Source organism: Odontesthes bonariensis, chromosome 17, assembly GCF_027942865.1.
Source record: "Odontesthes bonariensis isolate fOdoBon6 chromosome 17, fOdoBon6.hap1, whole genome shotgun sequence".
Taxonomy (NCBI): Eukaryota; Metazoa; Chordata; class Actinopteri; order Atheriniformes; family Atherinopsidae; genus Odontesthes; species Odontesthes bonariensis.
The window spans coordinates 16,937,100-16,960,484 of record NC_134522.1 but is presented as its reverse complement, the minus strand read 5'-3'; the positions used below and the strand labels follow the sequence as shown (position 1 = coordinate 16,960,484).

Here is a 23,385-nt window from a genome sequence, read left to right as displayed (position 1 = left end):
TAATCATTAACACAGCATTAAAAGCTCATTGTGAGACAAAACAGGTGTAAATCAACCATTGTGAATATATGAAAGACTTGTTTTGTGCTTAAACTTCTTGAAATGACCTGAATTCTTTGCTCCATCTAGGAGTAAGAAATCAATCTAGGCCATCTGTCTCAGTGTGTCTGATCACCAGTGTTCTGACTCCTGCTGCTTGATAATAGTTTGTGAAGACTCGGAGCCCAATCCTCAGAGGCATCCTTTATGCTTGTGTCTCACGCCCTCCTGAGGGGTGGCCATTCACTGTTGGCAGGTGGGGAGAAGTTCTTCCCTCAGGAGATCAGACCACCTCCCTGTCCCCAAACAGCCACGGGGTGGAGGAGTAGATTGCCAGTTGTAAAGGGGTGTTGAAAAAGGAAGTCTAGAATGGATCCTGAGGGGCAGAAAGGTTTTATTAAGATGTAGTGCAAAACATGGTTGTGTCTTTATCCCCTTAGTGAAACAGGGTCACACACTCCACTTGGCTCCGAGGGATCAGTTAACAGATTAGCCGTCACCTCTTGATCTGGTTTGAAATTGTTTGCGTTTACCTTTGCATGAAGGTGACAACACTAATCCGCCATTTAGGACTTTGTAATTCACGTTGTTACATCATTTATCGTGATAGATGAGTTATTGTAAGTTCCAATCAGAGTAGTTACTCAAAAATGTTTCTACCAAAGGGTAAAGAGGTAATACTGTATATGGTCTGATGCTGCCTAGAGGTTGCCATGGAGCTAACAAATATGATATCCCTGATCATGCTGCGGCAGATTTCTGGAGAAATATCACAAGCTACCTTGAGATGTGATTCACTGTCCTCTCTGTCCAGATTAATCATCATTTGAGGCGTGAGTAAGTATGAATCAAGCAGGCGTGTCTTTATGAAGGTTGGTAACTGAGCAGGCAGGGGCTTGTTTTATGTCCTCATTGATGTCACTAACTGCATTGCTTCCTTTCCACTAAATTCTACAGAAATTACTGTTGATCGCAGGAAGCAAATATTTCAAAGAGACGGAATACTTATATCTCTGCTTATATGCCGTATCAGTTTTCAAGTAATAATCCTCTTTTCCAATGCCAAGTATTCAATTAGCTTACAGATAAGCATTTGCATGCTAAACATAGATATAGGCTGTGTTGTTCCTGGTTCTTTGCACCTGATTTGCTTAGAAAACAAGCCAGGCTGTGTAGCACAGAAGGGAGCTTTTTAGTAACTCTGGATGTTATCATGAGCAAAATCAGGAATAAGCTCAGGTTCTTGTAAATTCAGCTGAAATTGCTTTACAGGTGTGTCTTTTTGGGAGACAGCTTCTGTATAACTCATCATTTATCATAATAAGTCTTGTCGAGTCTTGGAATCGAAGGGATTGCAGTGGAGTGGGGAAAAGGTAAATTAGAAATCTTTTGTTTTTCAGTCTTCGTGCTTATTTTGGACAAATAACATCACCTCAATCTTAAGGTATGCAAAGATTTATGTATTAAAACCTGAAGAAATTATATAAATTGGTGTATCTACTGTGCTTTAGGGAGTTTTTTTTAAGTGCAGTTTGATAAAGATTGCCATCATCCGTTCATGCTTGAAATATTTCCACGGGGCGGTTTGGAGCCTGTGCTATGATCTTCAATTGGCTTTATTACCTTTGTTTTTGTCTGGATAATTACTCTCAGTCAAGAAGATGTGTTATGCAATACGCAGTATGAAGAGGATCTTGAAGCTTTCCATCCTGCCAAGTACGAAGCAAAGTTTTAAAAAAGATGGTTTTGTGGACATGGCAATTCTAGATGTCAGAGAAAAGAAAAGTTTAGCTCGTCTTCTGTAGAATTTGCATTATTATCTGCATAGAGGCTGGTTTGCATCCACTGATCAGAAAAAGCGAGTCTCATCATCTCGGGGTTGCCCAACTCCCAACCAGCATCACAGCTGCGTGCTGTGGCTTATCATAGTCTGCAATGATGTACACCAGATCACGTCATTAGGGGTTTTGAAACAAGATATAATTTCTTAGACGTTCAGTAAGAAGGCAAAAATTGTTTTACGCGGGCCGGAGAATTTCTTACATGAAGGAATGCTTTGTGTTCCATACATCAGCGACTTCAGACAGATCATCCCTGTCGAGCGTGTAACAGCAGCCTTTTTGAAAAGCTAATAACCAGGTGCTGGAGTCTTCATTTCCTTGTTTCTATTCAACTCTTTGACCACACTATTAGGCTCTGCATGTCATTCATATTACCATGATGTCAGAGTCAGACAACTTTATGAAATGGCTGCTTTGTTAACTGTCTGATGTGCTCAGAATAAAGGGTAGACTTCACATTACTATTTCCAGACTGATTAGTCATTGAGCCTCTCTGCACTGTCTGCACTTAATGATGAAGTAGAAGCATTTACCGTAAATATCATGAATTTCTCATTCGATGAAGAAATGATTTATACTTTATTTTTGGATTTTCTTATCTTTAAAATAAAAGTATTACCAGTTGTATTTATTTATGTACTCTATTCAGAGTATTTGGATTCAGGGAGGCTCACAAATAGGGAGATCATGCTTCCAGTATCAACACACCTTTGTGTGTAAATGTTAACCTTGGCCTATCAGCCAGGAAAATGGAATTCAAAGAATTACAATGACGGGTTTGAGGGTTAGTTTTCTGGAATTCCAACCATTTTCTGTTTAACAGTCTGCTCAGTGCACACATTTCTAGCCTAATGTTCTATGATAATCTCTTACAATTAGACTTGCTGATGGCTTTAAGTAAAAAAAGACTTTGAATTAGGATTGTGCGTTATTAAGCTTAAATGGGATCCAAATACTACACTACCTCTTTGCCCTTGACTTTGTTAATGGTTATGGGTTTAAGTTAACAATTGCATTGATATGCAACTGTAACAAAGGTGAGCGTTGTTTCGCTGTGGTAGAATACTTTGTGAAATTGTAGGGTGTGAAATGTGAAAATCACAGTCCAGGCTTGGTTGAACATTTTTTTCCTGTGGACCATTTACTTAACCGTCCATACCGTATACTTAACATTCTCCACCAGCTTTCTGGAAGCAGCAGGATGAGCGGTTGGTCATTAAATGCAAATATGCTCACAAATTATATTTGGACAGCGTTCTGGTAGGTTTTGAAATGTGTGGGTTTAAAGCAAAGCTTCACCTGCTTGGGTAAATTAGGCAGATGCCGATGCCAGTAACACTTCCCAGGTAGCCAGAAAGATTTAGCTCCGTAATGGCCCAAATCCAGTTCAGAAAAAAATAACTAAGCGTGGTTTTGAGTCACACTTCTAAATTGGCCCAAACACGCTGCTCCAAGTCCATTTACTTAGACTGAACCTAGTGTTTATCTTGCTCTTATTCAGGTCAACACACATGGTCGGCTGTTTGTCCAAATGTGCCTCGATTTTCCAGTACAGCACAAAACCACACATTCACAATCCGCCTAACTTTGGTAACCTTTATTGGACCTGATTTGAAGCACCAAAAGTAAAGAGATGCCAGATCACAACCGAGTGGGTCGGCGGCTGGCCACAGATTGACCTGGCTACCTTTTGTTAGGTTGGACATAATCAGAACTGAACAATATATCTTTGATAATTCTTATCATGGTATGTAGCCATATCATGTGGCTTAAATTAGAGTTTGCTGCTCTCGTGAGGTGGGTTTCCCTGAGATCCCTGCAGAAAACTCTTTGAGCTTTACAATACGTGCACCTGTGGAAGAGATGCTGTTGCACCAAACAAAAAAATCAAAACAACACAGGTCTGTTTGTTAGTGGCCGCAATTAAGTGGAATTCACAGATGATGCAGACCGCACTGATGATGACCTCTTTTAAACTCTGTCCGAAGCATCAGGCAGGCTGGAAATACTTTGCACTGTGTTGAACAGGACAAGGCGAGCAACTTGTCTGAGATAAACAAGTCATTTGCATTCCTTTGCACAGCCTGTTTTAACATGGGCAGTGCTCTGTCCACCAGTGCTGTTTTCCCCCCTAAAACATGTGGTGTGTGGTATCAGCTGCACATAATCCCTGCCTGCAGAGTCTGTATCTGAAGTGGTCAGTCAAAGCTGCGGCAGATGTGAGCTTGTCCTGAACTTAAGTGCGTGCTCAGGGCTTCAGATAAGTCTGGAGTATTCCTACACTGCCACCGTTTACTTTTTAGTCTAGTTCAACAATACATGACTTTTTTTGCACTAGTAATTCTTTGCTAGGGAATGAGAGTGCGTAACTATGGTTTAAACTTTTGGCTATCTTTAGCACATGTTGTTGTTCCTACTTTTTACTTGGCAGTGTCTGCAGTCTGCATCACAGCAGTTTTATTATAGAAGGATATTGGGTGGGAGGAAGCAATGGAAAGAGGAACGGAGTTTCACATGGCAGACGCAGCAAAGCTCAAAACCAAAAGTAGAGGCAGATGCAGAAAAGGAAGCTGTTTTTTTTTTTTTTTTTTTTTTTTGGTCCTAATTCATGTTGGTGTAGTAAGTGTAATAACTCACCGCTACACTCCCTTTACACCCTGAACCCTATGATTTGTCACAGAGCGTAAACACAGCTTTCTCTGGTGGCCAGCTCATCTGTTTCTCCCAGTGAGGTTTTGCATGGGAACTGTGCTGCTGGGAAGCTTTCATGTGGACTGTGTAGCAAGTACTGTAGTGCGAACATCATGAGCTCAGAACTGACTCATGGAAAGTTTAGGAATGCCAAGAGGTGTGTGTGTGTGTGTGTTGTGAATCTGAATGAACTGAAAGGCGGTTCATCCAGCTGAACATCATACTGTTTTCAAAGCTTCATAAATCACGGTGGCCACTTGCCTCTTTCATAACAAAGTGTTTGGGTCGTTATTGAAATGAGGAGCCATACAATTGCATGATCTGTGTTTGGGAGATAAGTCAAGTTGGCCAGCTTATAAAAGCTTAATTATGCCGTTGCCTTTTCTGCACAAGATTGTGCTACATGTGCGGACTCCTGGCCAGTGATGTAGATCTAATGAAGACAACATTTAGGTACAAAGTTCATCGGGGCTCAAGTAGATTGAAACAGTAAGGTACAACTGCAAGCTAGCAACATTAAATTTTACTCTCCATCCCCACTTGGCAATATTGCCTACTTGAGACATTCCACTGATTTGATTAACGACAGTTTGCGCCTCGTTGATTTCCATTTATTAGTCTGAAGTCAAATTAAATGACAAAGCAGCATTTCTTTAGCTTGGCAAAATGGTTTTGGCCTATTTGCCCTTTTGAATATTTAAGGAAATGAGTGGCCACTCAGTGCTTCATTCTCACAATGCTATGAGTTCATATGTTTAGGAAACACTACTAAGGAAAATTCCCCATCTGGCCAGGAAGCATGTGAAACTGAATACGGATTCCATTTCTCTTGAATTCAGACATAGCTCCATAAAGACATATAAACAAAGCTCCTGTTCTCCTTACCGCTTTTTTTCCCTTCTCATCAGTTTTCCCCAGCTCTGTTTTTCCAAGGTTCAGCCTTCAGTAGTCAGGAGAACAAGAGGAAATGACTGAGTTTTCCATAGAAAGTGCAGTCTTGCAATTAGGCCATGTCAGTAATGATTTGTGGGAGGCTTTTTACTCTTGGCCCAACTTGTTATCTTTTCCTGGAAGTAGAAACAGGGCTGTTAGCTGTCTTTTATTGATTCTTGGATGGTATTTGAGCTTTTTGTAGCTTGAATTAAAGACTTCTATCTATCTGAAGTTGTGCTTTTATGTTGTCTTCATGCAGCTGGAATCTTGCTATTGGTACATAGCTCAACTTTACAACTCCCTGTTTAGAAAACAGCATTTTATCCAAGATACTTTATGCTGACATGTGAAACTTGCCTCGAGTGTTGAACAGCCTCCTCAAGTGTGTCTCATCCATTAGGATCTTTTAGCCCAAACAACAAAGTATAATTATAGATGAGAAATGTCAGCGTATGGATGTTTTATCTACTAATAACCTTTTCATATCGGCTACTCAAGTTATAGCTCTCCAGTAGACTCCAATGAGAGATAAACAAAATACTCAAACTTAATATTGCAATAAAAAAGAAGCTGCTAAAGTTGGTAATAAAGTTTTTTTTAATACTGACACCTGCTTTCTTTTTGTGTTCTGCTCTCCTGTCCCAGAATCTCCTCGGTTGTCCTCACCCCTCTCCACCGGTGACCATGTCCAGGGTAACGTGGATCTGGCCCCAGTCTGTTACGGCCAAGTATGTGTGGAGCCACTGGACGGAGAGGGTGAACGTCCAGTGAGTCTCGTGTCCACCCTATCCTCTGGTTCTTCCCGCGATAGTCGCAGCCTTTTTGGAAGCACAGCGGCCCTTCCTTCCTCCACCACACCTCCCATACCGAGCGAGGAGGACATAAACCTGGAACTGAGCCCCGCAGAAAGCACCAGAGAGCAGGCCAGAAACCAGAGTCCCACCATGACAGGTTCCAGAGAGCGCTGGCGGGACCAGCTGGAGCCCAGGGCGATCAGCAACCAGTGGAACAACAACAACGCCACTGCCAGCAGAACGGCAAGTAGTGGAATACATTATATCCCCACCTCGCCTGTCGTCACTGATACCATGGCGTCCAACCCAAAGCTGACCTACGTGGACCGTGTTGTAATGGAGATCATTGAGACGGAGCGCATGTACGTCAAAGACCTGCGCAGCATCGTGGAGGTGAGCTGTCAGAATCACTGTGTCTTTACTCAAAGTGAATATTCCGTTTAAGTGCCCAGAATACTGATGATTGGTTTGCCCAAAGAACATATTTGACTTGGATTCACATGCAGCTCGGACATTATGCCTGCTGTGTTCATTAAAAGTGATATTCTGAATGTGAACTGCCAGAAACCACAACAAAGATTTAACTCAAAGTCTGCTGAGAGCAAATTGTGTGTCCTGTGTTCCAAGCAACTGTTTAAGACCCAGAATGAGTCTTGTATTACATCCAGTTTTTTTTAAAATGTTTTTTATTCAAGGCTTCATTCAGATTTCCCTGCTTTCTTAACAAATCAGCCAATGGAAGGACAAAAAAAGTATGCCTGACATCTGGCAACTGCCTGTGCGTTGTTTATAGATTCTGAGTTCATAAAGGTGAAGGCTGTCGAGCAGTTTATGATCTGGATCTGGTGTTTTGTATAAACCATTCTGTATATTTACAGTGCAGTGAAAGTTTACAGCCTGTAGCCCGCGCTTATGGATTGAGTGCTCGTGTCCGGAGTAAAAAATGGGACACATCGCAGGGTTATCACAACATTAATCTCTGTGTCTGTGATCTTTTTTTTTTCTTTTTTAAAGATGGTAAAAGCATCGTCTCAAAAGATGTGAAGAGTGAAAAATGGGCCAGTGATGATTTTTTACAATGCACCAGGCCACTTATTTCTTATCACTTTTTCTACCTTTGTAGTCTGCCAAAAGCTTCCAGACTGAGAGACCTCCCTTCCCTTCAGTTTAGCAAAGAAGCAGGGGCGCTCAGCAGTCAGTCTGCAGCCAGTAATGGCTTTAACATGTGAGGCATTTCTGAGACTGACTGGCAGTAAAGCAGCAAGGACCCCTCCTCACCTTGCCTCAGACTGTGCTGGCGTCTAGCATTTGCTGGGGGAGTGAGTGCTGCCCCCGGGTCCTGCTTTAGTAATGACTTGCTTCTTACAGACATTTCAAGGACTTCTATTTCAGTTGATAGGAACAGCAGTCCAACCTGGTCTGGCCTCGGTCACACAGCTCCGGCTGCAAGCTCCGGCCCAGCCCGAGCTCTCAGGCTCTCCCAGCCAACACAAACACCTCCATCTTTGCACCAACTGAAGAAATAATGCAGATGAAAGGGGAGCTGTTGGGCTATAGTGTGGGAACACGGTTGAGTACAGATGTAGCCTCTATCCCTTTATGACTACAGTCTGGCTTTAGTCATTTTGATTCCACATCCAGCCGTGGATCTGACAGAGATGTGTGAAATGCTTCCGAAGTAAATTAATTTAATTTAAAGCTTCCACTTGATACCGACACTGACCTTATGAGTGGTTGATCAGGGCTTGTTGTTAGATCTAGTTTATAACTCACGTTCACTAGGAGCTGTCTGTCCGTGGGATACAGTTTTGACAACAGCTGTTTGACCCTGGCTGGTTTCACATGCCTGAATACATCACCAACAGCTGGCCTGAACACACCCACAGTAATCATGCTCAGCATTTTTTAAACAAGAAGGTTGTTGCCAGTGCTTATTGTACTCTGAGAGACTTGATTGTTCTTGTTACTTAGTAAGATTTCTAACTCTCTAGCTCCATCTGTTCCATAATGAAGAGCAGCTTGTAGCGCTAATCAGTACAAGACAGCGTACACCACATGAAATCTAACAGTAAGTTAAAGGTCACGTGTGTGTGTCATGTAGCTCAAACAGGGAGTTTTTATAAAGAAGCCTGTTACTGTTGACTCCTGGCTGCGTTGATTTTAGTTGTGTAAAAAGTTGACTTTTCAATCTGAGCTATCTTGAGCCGTCCTGCTAAGTGTATGCGTGTGTTTGTGCATTTGCACCACATTATCTGGGAGGGGGAGTGTGTGTGTGTTTACTCTTTATTTAATTGCTGCTTGTGTGTGTGTGTTTGTCCCTCTTTAATCTGCTCCTTTACTTTTTTGGTGTTGTTTGTATGCCACATGAGTGTGTAATTGACCAAATCAGCTGGGAGCCATCCAGATGTTGGCATGTTTGGCTTTGGAGTTTGTTGACATTTTTGCCTTCTGGTATACGTCTGAGCTCCAGTGGGAGTCGAGCTCTTAGAGGGAATCAGACTGCAGATTTTATTTGTCTGGATACTGCAAAGCCTCCAAAGTCGAACTCTTCCCTGGTGCATGGAAACAATCCTTAAAAGGGTGTTTTAATCGTCACACAACTAAATTGTCATTGAATGATCTTACTTTTTCAGGAATGTCGTGAAATCCAGATGTAACCCCTGTCCTTTTAATCCACATTCTATCACAGTAACTAGACCGTCCAGCTGTCAAGTGAGAAACCTCACTCATTGCAGATGCCAAAGGAGAGATTCATGGCACCAATTGTTTCTCTATAAACATGCTCCCTCTCCTGGGAGGAATTTTATAAATGCTCGCGTAAGCTTTCAAGTATGACTCCATCTCTTTATTGTTCTTTCAGGACTATTTGGCACACATTATCGATACCGGCAACCTTCCCATACGGCCTGAGCAAGTGAGCGCCCTTTTTGGAAACATAGAGGACATCTATGAGTTCAACAGGTAAAAACATCCTTCCGGATACAGAAACCATCACCAGCCCTAAGTACTGTTCTGAATGTTCTTTTCTTGGATTTTTGCAGAAGAAGTGAACATTTATCCCGAAAAGTTCTTATTTATCATTGAACAGAGGCTTTTAGAGCAGAGCAAAGGAGACTGTAGTCAGTCATTGCTTTGATGTAGGTCTGTATATAAAAATGTTGCTGTTCAATAATGGAGCATATCATGAAAGTGAAGACTGGACGATGCTTGACCACCTTCTTCTGTTGAGTGACTCAAAGTGAATGCAGGGAGAAACCACTGAAGGGCTCTCACCACAGTGAAAACACTGTTGCAAATATCGGAAAGCTATAGGAAGTATTGATGCAGCTGGCTTTACATTTCATCATCTGATGTCAGCAAGCCCTCATTGCTGAATGTGCCTGCTTGCCAAAACACACATTAACATTCTTGTCTCCTTCCATTGCAAGGACCCTTTGTGGTAATGCCAAAGCTATCAGCAGCTCTGAAGCAACAAAATGGGGAAAATTTAAGTTGTTGTTCCTCTTTTATGACATTCTAACCAGCTGTTTATGAGTGAGGACAATATAATGACACATTTTTGGATTAAAAGGTCCATACAGTGTCATTTTCAGAAAGAAGGCTTTTCCTCTCCTCTCTTTTTATGTAGTACCGTTCTGGTGATGAAATCCTTGTATCAGCCGGTGAACTGGTGCCCCATGTTTACTTACTTTTGAAACAGAGTTTGTTGGACTCCTCCCAGGGCAAACCGGAGATTGGTTGAAATTTTACAGTTCATACCATACACTACAGAGGGTACATGTTGTTCTTATATTTACTTTGCTTTATATCAGCCCCATGCCTGGCTTTCCCAGCTTAAGAGTTTTCAGTACTATGTTATTAACTTAGACAGAAACTGTTAAACAATCTTGCTTCCATCTTTCATCCTAGAACTGTATTTCCTTGTAGCACTTCCATCTATGAATATTGTTGAACAAGCAATCACACTGTATGAACAAACACTCTGTCCGTAATCAATATCAACATCAATACATTCCTCATTATATGTATGCTGGCCCATCTGTTTGTGGTCTGTTAGTCAGGCCACCTCGTCTTTGACCAGAGTTTTGAAATGCTTTACGATGTTAATGAATTTGACCCGCATAGCTTTTTGCTTCTCAAACTCTGAATAAAACTGTTTCTTGATGCGACTGTAGGCTTGGAAAAATCACAAATATGATACATGTTCTCAGTACAAACATGAGCAAACGCCGTTATTTAAGTGTGCATGGTGCCCTCCACTGGTGGTCTTAATAACAGCACTTGAAAAATAGGTTTTAAACTAAATCCGTGCCGTGGGAAACATTTTGGTGATGGTTTATTTGTGGTTACAGCCAGCCTTTCCTGCTTCCTTTCGTCCTTTGTGGCATATTGCAGCTTTAGCATTATTACCTCACCTTACACTTTCACTTTATTGTTGCATTTCAGCGAACTGCTGCAGTCCTTGGACATGTGCGAGAACGACCCTGTGGCTATCGCTCAGTGCTTTGTAAACAAGGTAAGGTACCCCATCATCCACACTCTTAACTACAACCACTTTTGCATGTCAACAAAAAATGCACATTAGAGATGCCTGATTCATGTTTCCTCCAGAGTGAATACTTTGAAATCTACACCCAGTACTGCAACAACTATCCCAAGTAAGTTGCTAGATTGTCTTTTTTTCTGTCTGTTTTCATTTGTTATCAGTAATGTAACCTGCTTGAATGCGCTTATGTTTGCTCTCTGCAGCTCAGTAGCAACACTGACCAACTGCATGAGGAGTAAAACTTTAGCCAAGTTCTTCAGGGATCGACAGGCTGTTTTGAAGCGCTCTCTTCCTTTGGGCTCCTACCTACTGAAGCCAGTTCAGAGGATCCTGAAATATCACCTGCTGCTTCAGGTACAGATCGTCCTCAGGGGTCATGTAGATTCAGCACAAATACTGCCACGACACATTTATAACTCTGTTATTATAAACATGTAACAAGGTGTCCTTAACAGTTCTGGATTAGCTATTTAGACTGAATTATTTATTAAGTCTGCAAAGGCTAACACGTGAATATGATATTTCGCAAGCTTAAAAAAAACAGTGGAAAAGCCCTGGAAAGACGTGACTACTGGATATCTTTTACAGGAAATTGCAAAGCACTTTCACTCCGACGAGGAGGGCTATGAGGTCGTTCAGGAGGCCATAGACACCATGACAGGAGTGGCCTGGTACATCAATGATATGAAGAGGAAACACGAACATGCCGTCAGAGTCCAGGTCAGATAGATCTGCCTCGCATGCATGCCAAAGAACACATGGGCAATTTTGTGCTTTTCATGCAGTGCTCATTTAAACCATTAAGACCTTATGCATTTCTGAGTATGCCTGTGTTCATATCTAGATGGTGCCTCAGGTCATAATGATAAACAGAGCAGTATCCCTCTGCCCCCATGCACCCACTTTTGGTTTGATTTTGGACCTTTGTTGTGCAATGCCACTGCAACTCTGTCTGCTCTGCTGTGCGACTGGAGCGCTCACAGCAATTTTCTCATCAATTCATTCCACACTATTTGCTTTTCTCAACAAGGCAGCCTTCTGCGACTTTCATCTCTTGCGTGAACTTGTATGTTAAAGCTCCAGATTTCTGAGTGTCTCTATTGAGGTATTGCCCAACAGAAATCCATAATTGCATAGAGTTTGGTTTAGACTTAAATGGTTTCTTCAAGTGAAGATTGGTACTTTACAGTGATCCAGAAAAAATGAGTGGGTGGTTTGTCTCCCTGGTTCTCTTTTGTACAGGTGTTGCATTAGTATTTAAAATATCAGCTCTCATAATTGTTATTTGTTGTGAACGGACATGACTGGATGCGTCTGTGTTTGTAAGGGACTGTGCTTTCATGTTCATCTATAGGAGATACAGTCTCTTCTGATCAACTGGAAGGGTCCTGACCTGACCACATATGGGGAGCTGGTGCTGGAGGGCACCTTTCATGTGCTGAGGGCGAAAAACACCCGCACTCTTTTCCTCTTCGAAAAGATGCTTCTCATTACAAAGAAAAGAGGGGAACACTATGTCTACAAGATCCATATATCGGTATGACTTTTTCACATTATTTCCTATGATTAGTGCCTTTTACGTTTTAAAAGCAGAAAAAGAGAACTGTGAGAATTGTATCACACATGGTGTTTCTTTGTGGTTGCAGTGCTCCACCTTAATGCTACTTGACAGTGCCAAGGATCCCCTGCTCTTCAGTGTTATCCATTTCAAGCGCCCCAAGCAGCCTCATACAGTGCAGGTAACCGCAGTGTGACCTTCTTGTCCTTCAACAATGAATAATTTTGCTCACTTAAACATCCAAGGAGCTTGATTTGTCCATATCTAAATGAGTTTCATTCATGCTCAATAAACAGCACAGTTCAAATGTCTGAGATAAAAATAATAATAATCTGCCCGTGCTTTCTACTTAATCTAGAATGAATCAAAAAACATGGAAAAGGAAACGGTTACTGTTCTGCCATATTCTTGGTAATTTGTTAAACAATCAGTTTGTTATCCCGAACAAGAAAGAGCTTTTCAGAATCAACTCCTGGCTAAAGTGAAGGTCTCTATGGGGGCAGAACATAGGCCTCTACAACTGAAATTGGTTCAGATGCTTTTAAACTTTTCAGAGGGCTAAAGGCAGAGGTGAAATCAACACATACACTTATGCTGTCATTGATCTTTTACGAGACCCTCTGCCAATAGACAGCTGGGCTCGGCACATAATGACGTGGACAAAATCCCCTTGTTCACCGAGACAACACCAGCAGAAGTTTGAGTGACTCAGATCGACTCAGCCTATTCGCTCTGGCCATCTCTGACCAGTTTTGGCATCTCCTTTAGTAATTTATTCAATTCAGCGGAAACCAGATCCGCTGTATCCAAAGCCTTGTCAGGTAACCCAAAAGTGAACACACCATGAGAGGATCAAAAATGTCGAGTTATGTTCATTGACCGAAATGCAACGTGATGATTTTCTTAAAAAAAAATCCTGTCTTGTTGTGGTCTCAGAGGACAGGCGTCTAAAGCCTGGTTTATAGTCGGTAACGCAAGACGCAAAGCAAGACGCAAGGAGAAACGCAAGCCCTTGTGCGGTTGCAAGCCCCCCATTGCGAGCTTGCGTGTGTCACCTCATTTTTCTAAACTTTACGCAAGAAAAGACGCAAGCCTACTACTTGAAAACGACATACTCATCGATCAGACAGTATGCAGAGCGTTTACACACAGTGCACTTCACTCCTGTCCGAGCCGAAATCAGCCGGCCTGAAAAGCTGATTTCCCTTAAGCTATAAACTCTGTAAATATATAACTTTAGCAACATTTGAAACATTTTCAGGCGAGAAAGTAGTCGTTTAGACCGCCAAGGTGTTGAAAATCTGACAAAATAACGGCTATTTACAAGAAGAAGAAGCATGAATCACTCGAAGAGGTCCTGGCGGTGAATTTCCTTTCATCATAGTAGGCTTGTCATTGAAAAAACCCGCTGCTCCACCTACTCTCCTGGCAGTGAATCGCCACGCAGCACACGCAAGCGCCGGCAAAGCTAAATGAAGTATAAACGTCTCGAGCCATTTACATAAACGCAAGAAGAAAACGCAAGGGCAGTAAAAAGAAGTATAACTCAGCCTTAAGCTTCTCAGGAGTAGAGCAGACGAGGTCAAACACTTTAGGTGGGCTCAGACATGCCAGCATTTCACAGTGGATGGTGGAGAAAAAAAGTCCTGTTTGTCAAATCATCCCATTTAGAGGTTTGTGGCTGTAACAGAGGGGTGTTAACAAGGAAACAAACAGCCAGAGAATGACGCAACAATGCATCACACACAAAGAGATTATGAGGCCAAACACACCTCAAATACTTTAAATAAAAGAAGACTTAGGAGTGCTGACTGTAATAGATGTTTATGGGTCACTTTAAGACTGAGAAAGCCAGGCTTTCCTGACATCACAGGAGACTCTGGAACATTTTCAGATTATACTGATACAGAGTGTCAAACTTTGCACTGCTCAAGAGCTGCTGTCCTTAAAGCTAAAGAAGGGCCGACCAAATAAAAACAGGTTCTGAAATCCGTGTACATTTTCTAAGATTGGGCATTCAAACATATTAAACTGACTTTGGTTCGAATGAAAGAAATGTTGTATTATGTTCAAAACAAATGCAGAAACCAGAGGTACATTATCTTTGCATTTGGTCTCCTCACTGGCCAGAGATCAACACATATACATAAACTCAAAGAATGTGAAAGTCTTCTTTCTGCGGCTGCTAAAAGCCAATCTTTTAGGGTTTTTTTTCTGCTTTGATGGTGTTCTTGGTGTATCTGAATGTGAATGACTCTTTCTAAAGAAAGAAGTGTCTCTTGTTTCAGGCCAAGTCTGTTGAAGAAAAGCGACTCTGGGCCCATCACATCAAGAGGCTCATTCTTGAGAATCACAACACCATCCTGCCGCAGAGGGTAAGCATCTTCCTCACATAGCTTTTCTACCTCATTTCTCTCTGAAGAGGAGCCTTGAATTAAAGTTTTTTTTTTTTTTTTTCTTTCAAGGCAATAGACACGACTGTGGACAATGCAAACTGTAAGTGTTGCAAAAAGAGCATCTCTTTTAATACCAGGCCCGATTTAACCGCTGCTACAGCATCCAAAGATGCTGCTAATGAAAGAGAATGGTAGTTAATTTTCAGTGGAAATTATGGACTGCCGTTTCATTTGGCAAGAAGGCTTAGCTTTTTAACTCATTCATTAGTCTATGAGTAGAAAATACTTTTTTTGTAATTGCAGCTCTGATTGTGATGATGTATCCTTCCGCTCCCCAGATCCGGGGAAGTACCAGTATAGTCCTGAGAGGATGATGAAAGCGGAGTGCTGCCAGGCTGACGACTTCCATCATGGAGGGCGAAATGGGAGGAGGAGATCGGGTAAAAGGCCCCTATTCATCTCGCAGTACTTCATAGAAAAAGAATGGCTCTCTTCCTCCTCGTAACATTTACAGAGTGAATTCAGAAATATCCAAGAGTAAAAGAGTGGTTTATACGATCATTGCATTTATATTTACACACAGATTGATCTTAGGAGCTTATCAGTTTTTTATGTTTTATATTCTTTTCCAGAGCCAGCAAAACAAATCATAAGGAGCACAAAAGGTTGGTACATCGTGATGTTTTTGTTTCTATTATTAGAAGACAAAGGGGCAGATAAATTAATGATGCTTCAGTTTGATCCACAGTCTGGCTGCTGTCCAGTTATACAGCAGCTCCCAGCCACTAAGGTTATTTCACTGATGGATAAGAGCTGTTCATGTCTCCATTGAACTTCTGCTTTGTTCTCCTTCAAAGACACCTGGAAAACAGATCAATGGGCACACACAATCACTCCCACTCCACCTCGCCCATAATGAAGTTAATTATATGCTACTTTGGTCGAAGCCTTTGTCATACACAGGCTCTTTTCGGTAGTCAAATTCAGCCGTGCGCTCAGATCTGAGAGTCTTCCTGTCGTCATTGATTGGCCATAATGAGAGCAAAACTCAGTAGGCTTGTCCCCCGCTTTTCCTCACTCCCTGTCCAGATCAATTTTCAAACCAATTTAATGAGGAAGCAATTTTCATGTCAACCTTCTCATCTGGGTGAGGTAGTGGGTCATCACATCCTGGCTAATTGCATCATGTCCAGTTTGAGCCTCTGAGAACAAGATGCTTCTTATCGGTATTTACCTAATCACGGGCCCTCCCTCGAGTCTGAGCCAGACCAGCGGCTGCTGCACTCGGTGCCTGTGTTTGTAGGCAGAGACTGACTGTAACTGAACAAAATGCATGTGATATTCAGGATATTTGACTGGAGCACATTTTTTTTTTTTACAATGTTATTGACGGTCTCATTTTTTTTTTATCTCTCTACCCCTTCCTCTTTATCTTTGTTCACCGTGCAGCTGTTTTGAAGGTAAGTGTATGTAATCTGAATTAGTCTTCCATTAAGCCTCAATAAGCTTTTTCCAGTCACTCATAGTAATGCACTTTATTGAGGTTATTGAGCTGTGGTGAGATATGATTTATTCAGTTTTGACTTTGCAGCTCAAACCTGAAGTTTTAATAAGAAAAAAAGAAAAGAAAACTCAACTAAAAATTAAAGTCCATGGCTAATCCTTAAAGAACAAACTTTGACTTTCCCTGTGCTGCAAAAATCATATCACACTCAGAGCTAAAGCTGCTTTTTGGTGATTTCATTTCATTTACAGCCTTGCTGTCACAACATGGTTCTAGCACTGGCATTGCAATAACAAACCACATGTCTATGACTTCACGCTACAGCATGCAGACAGTGAGGGTGCACTGCTGGGGGATAGGTGCTCCCTCCAGCCGGCCACTAGTGTCAGTACACTGACGTCCAGTCTAGGCGAGCCCCAGGCAGAGAGGCCTTGTGTGGAGGATCTAATTCCCAGAGGGATCTCTCTGGAGCAGCTAAGTCCTACTGACAGTGGCTCTAAGCTGGGCTCTCCTCCCACTGAAGGGGGGCTCGAGCAGGAGAAGGCAGAGGAGGAGGGGGACAGTTACAAGGAAGATATACTGATGGGAGATGACCAGGTAGCCGACTTTGCCAGCTCAGTGCTGGCAGCCATCTCCTGCTGGCACTATAGAGCCAGGGCTTTGCTTTCTACTCACTTGACAACGGTGAGGGTTTCTGCCACCCACGGGTCTCCCATTTCCTGCTCTATTCCACCGGCTCACTAATACCAATACGCTGCTCTTTCCTCCGCACAGGCTCTCATCCTCCTTTTTCTTTTTTTATTTCTTTATGAACAGAACCATCTAACACCTGCCACCATATGTACTGTCCCCTTTTACCTAAGGTCAAATTCAAGAAGTGCATGGAAGGAATTTCTGAGACTGCTAACAGTGAACTTTGTAAATGTATGGGTGAAACTGAAACTCATACCTCGTGCACGTCTTTGCTTGATTTTTTTGGAGTTCAGGTGATCCCACTATGCATGGACTGTATAAGTGCATCCCATCAGTTATAGTGTGTTGTGTCTGATAACTGTGTGTTTTGGGACATGATTGAAGTTGATGAGACCATGTCTGCATTTGCATGAGATCCATTGGCTAGATATGCTCTGCTAAATGTTTGACTTCAAAGGTTAATGCAGCCGTATAATTAAATATCCTTCTGATAGCAGGACCTTTGCTCTTTGATAATCATATTTTCTAATAACCCCCTTCCCTCTGAATTTTTATAAATGGAAAGCCTTTGTCTGGGTTAATTGTTGTAATAGAACCCTCCCTGAATATGAATAAATATGCATCATTTGAAGGAGGATTTTAATTTCATAGTGTGTTTTTCATGGCTTCAGTACATGTTCAGTGTTCATCCATTGCATGCTTTCTCAGAGTGTATCCACCGAGGATATTGACCAAAAAAACTAAGTTTGATGGTGTGTTTTTACTCCTTTTAGGATGATCAGAACATAGATGCTGCCGAGCTGAGAAGTGCACCAATAGACGAGGAAGAAGCCTACACGCAGGAGGGAAGCAATGGAAATGTTGCTGAGGATGAAACCCTCAGCACACAGGTGCTTTAAAAAGCCTGATGATTTTAATAAAGACATCCTCTTAGCGTCCTTTTCACATGCATTTCTGAGGCCACATGTGACATGTATTCGCTCTGTTAAAGAATACCCTGCTATGCTCACCATTGTTGCTAAGCCCATTTTGGAGAGGTTGTGTAATTCGAATGAGACTCTTTCTGTGTTTCTGCTGCTGTTGTTATCGCTCTGTGAATGAGAGCTTGCTGATTCAATTCTAAAGTGAATTTAAAAATTAGATTCCAACCGAATAGGCGCCCTTTGACATGAGCATTTGTCTGTGGTGTATTTGAAACATGCCTGCTTGCTGTATATTTATAGTCCTGGAAATTGAAAATGCCACATACAGAGTGTTTTCATGTGCTCGGTACCCCCACTGAGAAAAAAGGCAACATTTGATTCGGAGTCCAGCGACAGAGAGCTTCTGCGTCTGAGTGGAGTGTAGGCTGTTATTCTTCCTAACCTTATCTCTGCCGCACAGCTCCAAGCTGCATTTTTTGCAATTTGCAGGCACTCCAGAAGAGCAGGCAACTCCTGAACACAAATTTAGATTAATGGCAGACTAGGGTGATATCTGCAAGATGAACGCATGTGGCTCCACAGACATCACAGCTGAACTCATCGAGGATAACGTTGATGGTTCAGTAAGAACCACTAGCAACAGACTGCTAATGGCATCGCCGTGCCTGTTCAGTTTGTACCACACTTAGATAATACAAAGAGAAATAGGTCACTGTCATACTCAACTCAAGTGGGCCTAATAAGATAAAAGACATGCAGCATAAATTGTGGATGCTTCAGATTAAACCGCCAAGATGACTTTGAAAAGAACCATTAAGCTAATGAGGGATGGAGAGGGCTTGTTATTAGAATGTGTTTTTACTCATTACATTCCACTTTGCAAACACTCTTATCATGTTTCAGGTCAGTGTGCAGGAGGCTGGCCTTTTAGACTGTGTCCCTCAAGTGCATCCACAGAGCAACCAGCTAGAAGTGGAATCCCCCCAATCTGCAGAGTCTCCTGTGACCCCCTCTGAACAAGAAGCCAACACCTCAGAAACTCTGGATACTTCCAGAGAAACTGGCGAGGAGGAAGAGGGAGGAAGTGATTCCTCTGGTCTCCAAGTGAAAGACACGAGTGTGCTGACAAATGGGGAACTCTCAGAGGAGGAAGAGGAGGTGCTTTCAGATCATAAAAGCATCCTACCTTCCTCTGTGTTGGACCAGGCGAGTGCGATAGCTGAGCACTTCATCAGCAGCCTGTCCAGGCGGAGCAGTCTTTTTTCCGAGGACCTTGGTTCCGTCGCATGCCCTTCACCGCCAGTAGATAATGATGCCTTTCAAAGCCCCTCAGCCTGCATGGATTTGGAAAAACAGACCCAAAAGATGGCCACTACTTCATCAGAGCCACCAGAGAACTCAGAGGCTAGTCAGTCAGTTGTTGTGCCTGATCTGAGCGAAGGGGAACAAAGGTCCACTCTCTCCAAACAAGATCGCCTCCTTATCCATAAAATCAGACAATACTATGATCACGCTGAGGACCAGGATGCCAACTTTAGCATCAAGCGCAGGGAAAGTCTGTCCTATATTCCAGCTGGTCTGGTGAGGCACCTGAGTCGACAGCTTAACAGTATTCCTCAGGAGAAGGTCAGTCCAGTCTGCAGGAAAGGCCTCTCTCGAAACAGGCCGACCTCTTGGTCTGTGTTTGACCTTCCTGGATTGGAAAAGAGTCAAAACACTGGAAATTACAAAAAAACTGAACCACATAGATTGTTTGAAGCCAAGGCTAGATCTCAAAGTGTCACAGAAGCCGCAGCAGACGAGGAGTTCAGACCTTCGTACGACATGCTCAAGGTTTGGCAAGTCATGGAAGCTGAGGAGGAGAGCCGGGAAGTCCAGGACACTGCAGAGGAGAAAGTTAATGGCTCAAGATTAGAAGTTCTACAGGATATCAGCTCAGACACTTCAGATGTTAAAACCAGGAAGCAACCACCTCAGATTTTAGAAGAATCCGAAATGAGCACTGCCTCGGATATATCCTCCATGTCCTCACCTACCTCGAGCTCTCCAACAGAAGAGGAGAAGTCGGGTCTGGATTCTAAGCCACGCAGGAACTCAGAGTTTCAAGAGAACGACCATTTTAATCCTAGCCATCCCTCCAAGGTAATTAACTTCCGAACCAGCATGGAAGAAGATCAGATCCTACATGACATGGGCAAGATGAAAAACAAGGTATTTCAGCTGGCTCGTCAGTACAGCCAGCGCATCAAGAATAACAGACCTATGGTGTGGCAGAGAAACCGACAAACAGCCAATCAAGAAGGTCCCAAGAATATGCCTGCTGTCCATGAGGAGAAGATGAGGAAAAGGGGTAAATAAGGTCCAAATGATTCCCATATTGGTTTATCTTGCTGTAACCACTCACATTCTTTTATGTATGGAGAAATCTAAAAATCTTTCTTTGTATGTTTGTCTGTTTTTGTGAATGTATGCAGGTAAGCCCAACCTGAGGTTGCCCTTACATGTCAGTGATGAGGCGGTCATCCATGAAGTTCAGTCTCCAAGTCCAGTCCAGACCCCCAGCTCTGAAGCCAGCTCTCAGAGCACAATTACCTGCCCACAGAGCCCACAGCCGGAGCCCTTCTACTGGCCAGACGTTCAGGAGCTGCGTTCCAAATACACCGAGACCTCCAACTCTCCCAGAACAGCCTGCGTCTGCACAGAACCAAATGGGATGGCGGAGTGCTGCATGAACGGATGTAATGGTTGCTCTCACAGGTACGACAGCTCCACAGACCTTCACAATGGTCCGACAGACTCCTGTGGAAAGCAGTCTGAAACGGTACAGAAGGAAAAGTGTCCAGTAGTAGAGGACCGGCCTCAGCACCAGACACATTCCCTGCTGTGTAGATGGAGCTCTTTGGACAACATGCTCGGGTCTCAACCCCTCCATGAAGTACAAAACCTTCCGGAGCCTGTTCGGGGCGTCAGTCCAGCTGGGAGACTACAAGATGAGGACAGCCTCCTCATGGAGGACTTGAACAATGCAAAGTCTGCTTTCCACAGCTCAGGGAAGGCCTCAGAAAGTAATCTTGTTAAAAGTTTACGGGAGAAGTTCCAGAGCCTAAGTACAAGCTGATGAACATGGGCTTTTGTTTATGTTTTTTTTTACATCTTTAATGTCAGGAAATGGTGCGTGGAAACATAATTATGGTTGTCAACATTCACTCTGAACCCTCAAAAGAATGCTGCTTGCTATCTGCACAGTTTCCAGTACAGAGGACAATGGGTGATGGAGGTAGCACCAGTGTAACATAAAAGGGATGTTAATGGTAAGACTATGATAGGAAAGCATGTTGTCTTTAAAAAGATGTATTGCAATATTTCTACACTGGGTATTTGTCTGCGCAGTACTAAGATTATGTAAAAAATATGTGTATGACCCCCCATATCAAATGAAAATTAAGTAATGCTTTATTACTGCATCCATGTATTTGGTTCCTGCCCGACTGTCGGTTGCTATGGTCACTATAGCACAACGATCAATAACCGCATAAACTGACAGTAGAGAGATGAAGTGGAAAATGGGAGCTAAAGTCTCATAGAGTTCAGCTGTTAGAAAAGCCTCTGTCCATTTACCAAAGAGGGTTGCCTTTCAACATTTGTTGGTTTTGATGCACAAAGAGATGATAATTTGCTTCCACATTTACTTTAGCTGCTTCTAAAGCTGTTTTTAAAGATCACTGGAGCTTTATTTTTCTCTGTATGTTGTACATTTTCTTGAACATTATTTATAAAACTGTATATTTGGGTCAGTTTGACTGTGTACAAATACTGAACTAACGGCAACCCCTTTTTACTTTACAGCTGCAGGATATACATTGTTTCATATGTGCAGCTTCACATATTTTCAATAAAAATAGAAATGATAAGTGTCCACAAGTTCTCTTTGCTAGTGCTTGGTTACTCGATATTGAATTCTGTGTCCATGTCTACTGTGCTTCAAGGGGGGTCAGTTGTGTTGAATCTTGTTACAACAAGTAAAACAATTCAGGGAGAGTGGAAACTACTTGTAAAAGGTGACCTAATTTCCAAAAGCCATAAAATTAAAGATGACACTTTTGAAAACCATCTTTTACATGTATCACAGCTAGTTTTTATAGCAGAAAGAGCCTCTCAGCTCTGTGGGGAGATTTTTATTTGTTATTCCTGTGAAAGACTACTAGTTCTGTGAGGCTCCTTACATCTCTGCTCTTCTGTCCCCAGACTTTTGTTATTTTTTAGGTCAGGGGACTGTGAGGGCCACGATAAAACCTTTAACTTTCACCCCTGGAAGTAGTTTTTCCAGGCATGTATTTGCTCTTTGTTGCCAAAACGTTCTATTTTGTCTTCAGCAGTCTGCACTGCTCGTTTCCAAGACTTTGTCAGATATGTTTGTTATTATTTACATTCTTTTCTTTCATGAAGGTCATATTTGTAGTACAGTGTACAACCACTCCAGTATATAAAACCTCTTCATCCTATGAGCAAGACTTTTGGGCAGTTTTCTCCATCTTCTAAACTTCAGTTGGACCTCTACTGTTCCTATAAAATACCATTCGATTGTTGCTTTTTCATCACCAGACCTTAGCTGCGACAGCGAACAAGCTACAGCCCTAACAAAAAACAAATGAGGTCTTGGTCTGATCTGAGAGCTCAAATCTCTTTGAATTTCCAAACTTTTGCATGGTGCTGCTTTCATTTTTTTCCCCCACTCTTAAACTGTAAAAACAGAAAACGATACCATCTTTATCAGCATTTAGTCGTATTTAACTTTATGGCCCGTGGAGATCGGTTCCCTTTCTACTCCATCAACAGAGATGCCAAAACATTAAAACTGCAACTTGTAAGTAGACAGGAGAGGAGACATGAAAAGTGAGCTGTACCATGAACTAAGGAAAAAGATCTGAAAATGAAAATAAGATATGAATAAATCTTCAGAATAATACTTCTGGACATTTCTGGTATTGATACTTGATTGCTTTTCTTATTTAAATAATAAATTAATTATGTAAGGAAAGCTTATGTATAGCTTATAGATATATGAGACAGAAAACGTACACAATGGTAGCTGCCTTGCATCACAAGCATGAAGCACGTAAACTGATAATTACTTAGAATATTTACACTGATTTGTCACCATCAAATATCAAAGGTCGATTTTTAAGCATTGAGATTGAAAGCTTGTGGGTGGGATGATTTGGAATGTAAAAAAAAAAAACTTTGGGAACACATTTGATTTTTGTCATTATATTCTAAATATGAACCTTTATATGGGAGCCGAGACTATTGTGAAGAAAAGCCAGTGTCAATAGAGCGCACCTTTCAAATATTTAATTTGTTATTTGAGGAGTTGCGTACTTTGGGGAGGTCAAACAAACCACTGTGGTTTAAACTAAATCTGCTATATGAAAGCATAAAATCAGTCTGGAATGGCGCTTCGACAAGG

The 23,385-nt window shown here is 42.1% G+C and overlaps 1 protein-coding gene across 1 annotated transcript in view; it reads left to right on the top strand.

The window, feature by feature from the left end:
- LOC142366120 (pleckstrin homology domain-containing family G member 3-like) overlaps nucleotides 1-22,832 on the top strand; it is a 31,151-nt gene extending 8,319 nt beyond the window's left edge. Inside the window, exons 3-19 of the mRNA XM_075447923.1 lie at nucleotides 6,150-6,691; nucleotides 9,159-9,259; nucleotides 10,745-10,814; nucleotides 10,910-10,956; nucleotides 11,048-11,198; nucleotides 11,433-11,564; nucleotides 12,199-12,381; nucleotides 12,491-12,583; nucleotides 14,691-14,777; nucleotides 14,868-14,898; nucleotides 15,137-15,238; nucleotides 15,431-15,463; nucleotides 16,248-16,258; nucleotides 16,627-16,986; nucleotides 17,769-17,885; nucleotides 18,822-20,268; nucleotides 20,393-22,832. Coding sequence (XP_075304038.1) covers nucleotides 6,150-6,691; nucleotides 9,159-9,259; nucleotides 10,745-10,814; nucleotides 10,910-10,956; nucleotides 11,048-11,198; nucleotides 11,433-11,564; nucleotides 12,199-12,381; nucleotides 12,491-12,583; nucleotides 14,691-14,777; nucleotides 14,868-14,898; nucleotides 15,137-15,238; nucleotides 15,431-15,463; nucleotides 16,248-16,258; nucleotides 16,627-16,986; nucleotides 17,769-17,885; nucleotides 18,822-20,268; nucleotides 20,393-21,036 — 4,151 coding nt within the window. The 3' untranslated portion in view covers nucleotides 21,037-22,832. The remainder of the gene's footprint in view (nucleotides 1-6,149; nucleotides 6,692-9,158; nucleotides 9,260-10,744; nucleotides 10,815-10,909; nucleotides 10,957-11,047; nucleotides 11,199-11,432; nucleotides 11,565-12,198; nucleotides 12,382-12,490; nucleotides 12,584-14,690; nucleotides 14,778-14,867; nucleotides 14,899-15,136; nucleotides 15,239-15,430; nucleotides 15,464-16,247; nucleotides 16,259-16,626; nucleotides 16,987-17,768; nucleotides 17,886-18,821; nucleotides 20,269-20,392) is intronic.
- The last annotated feature ends 553 nt before the right edge of the window (nucleotides 22,833-23,385 follow it).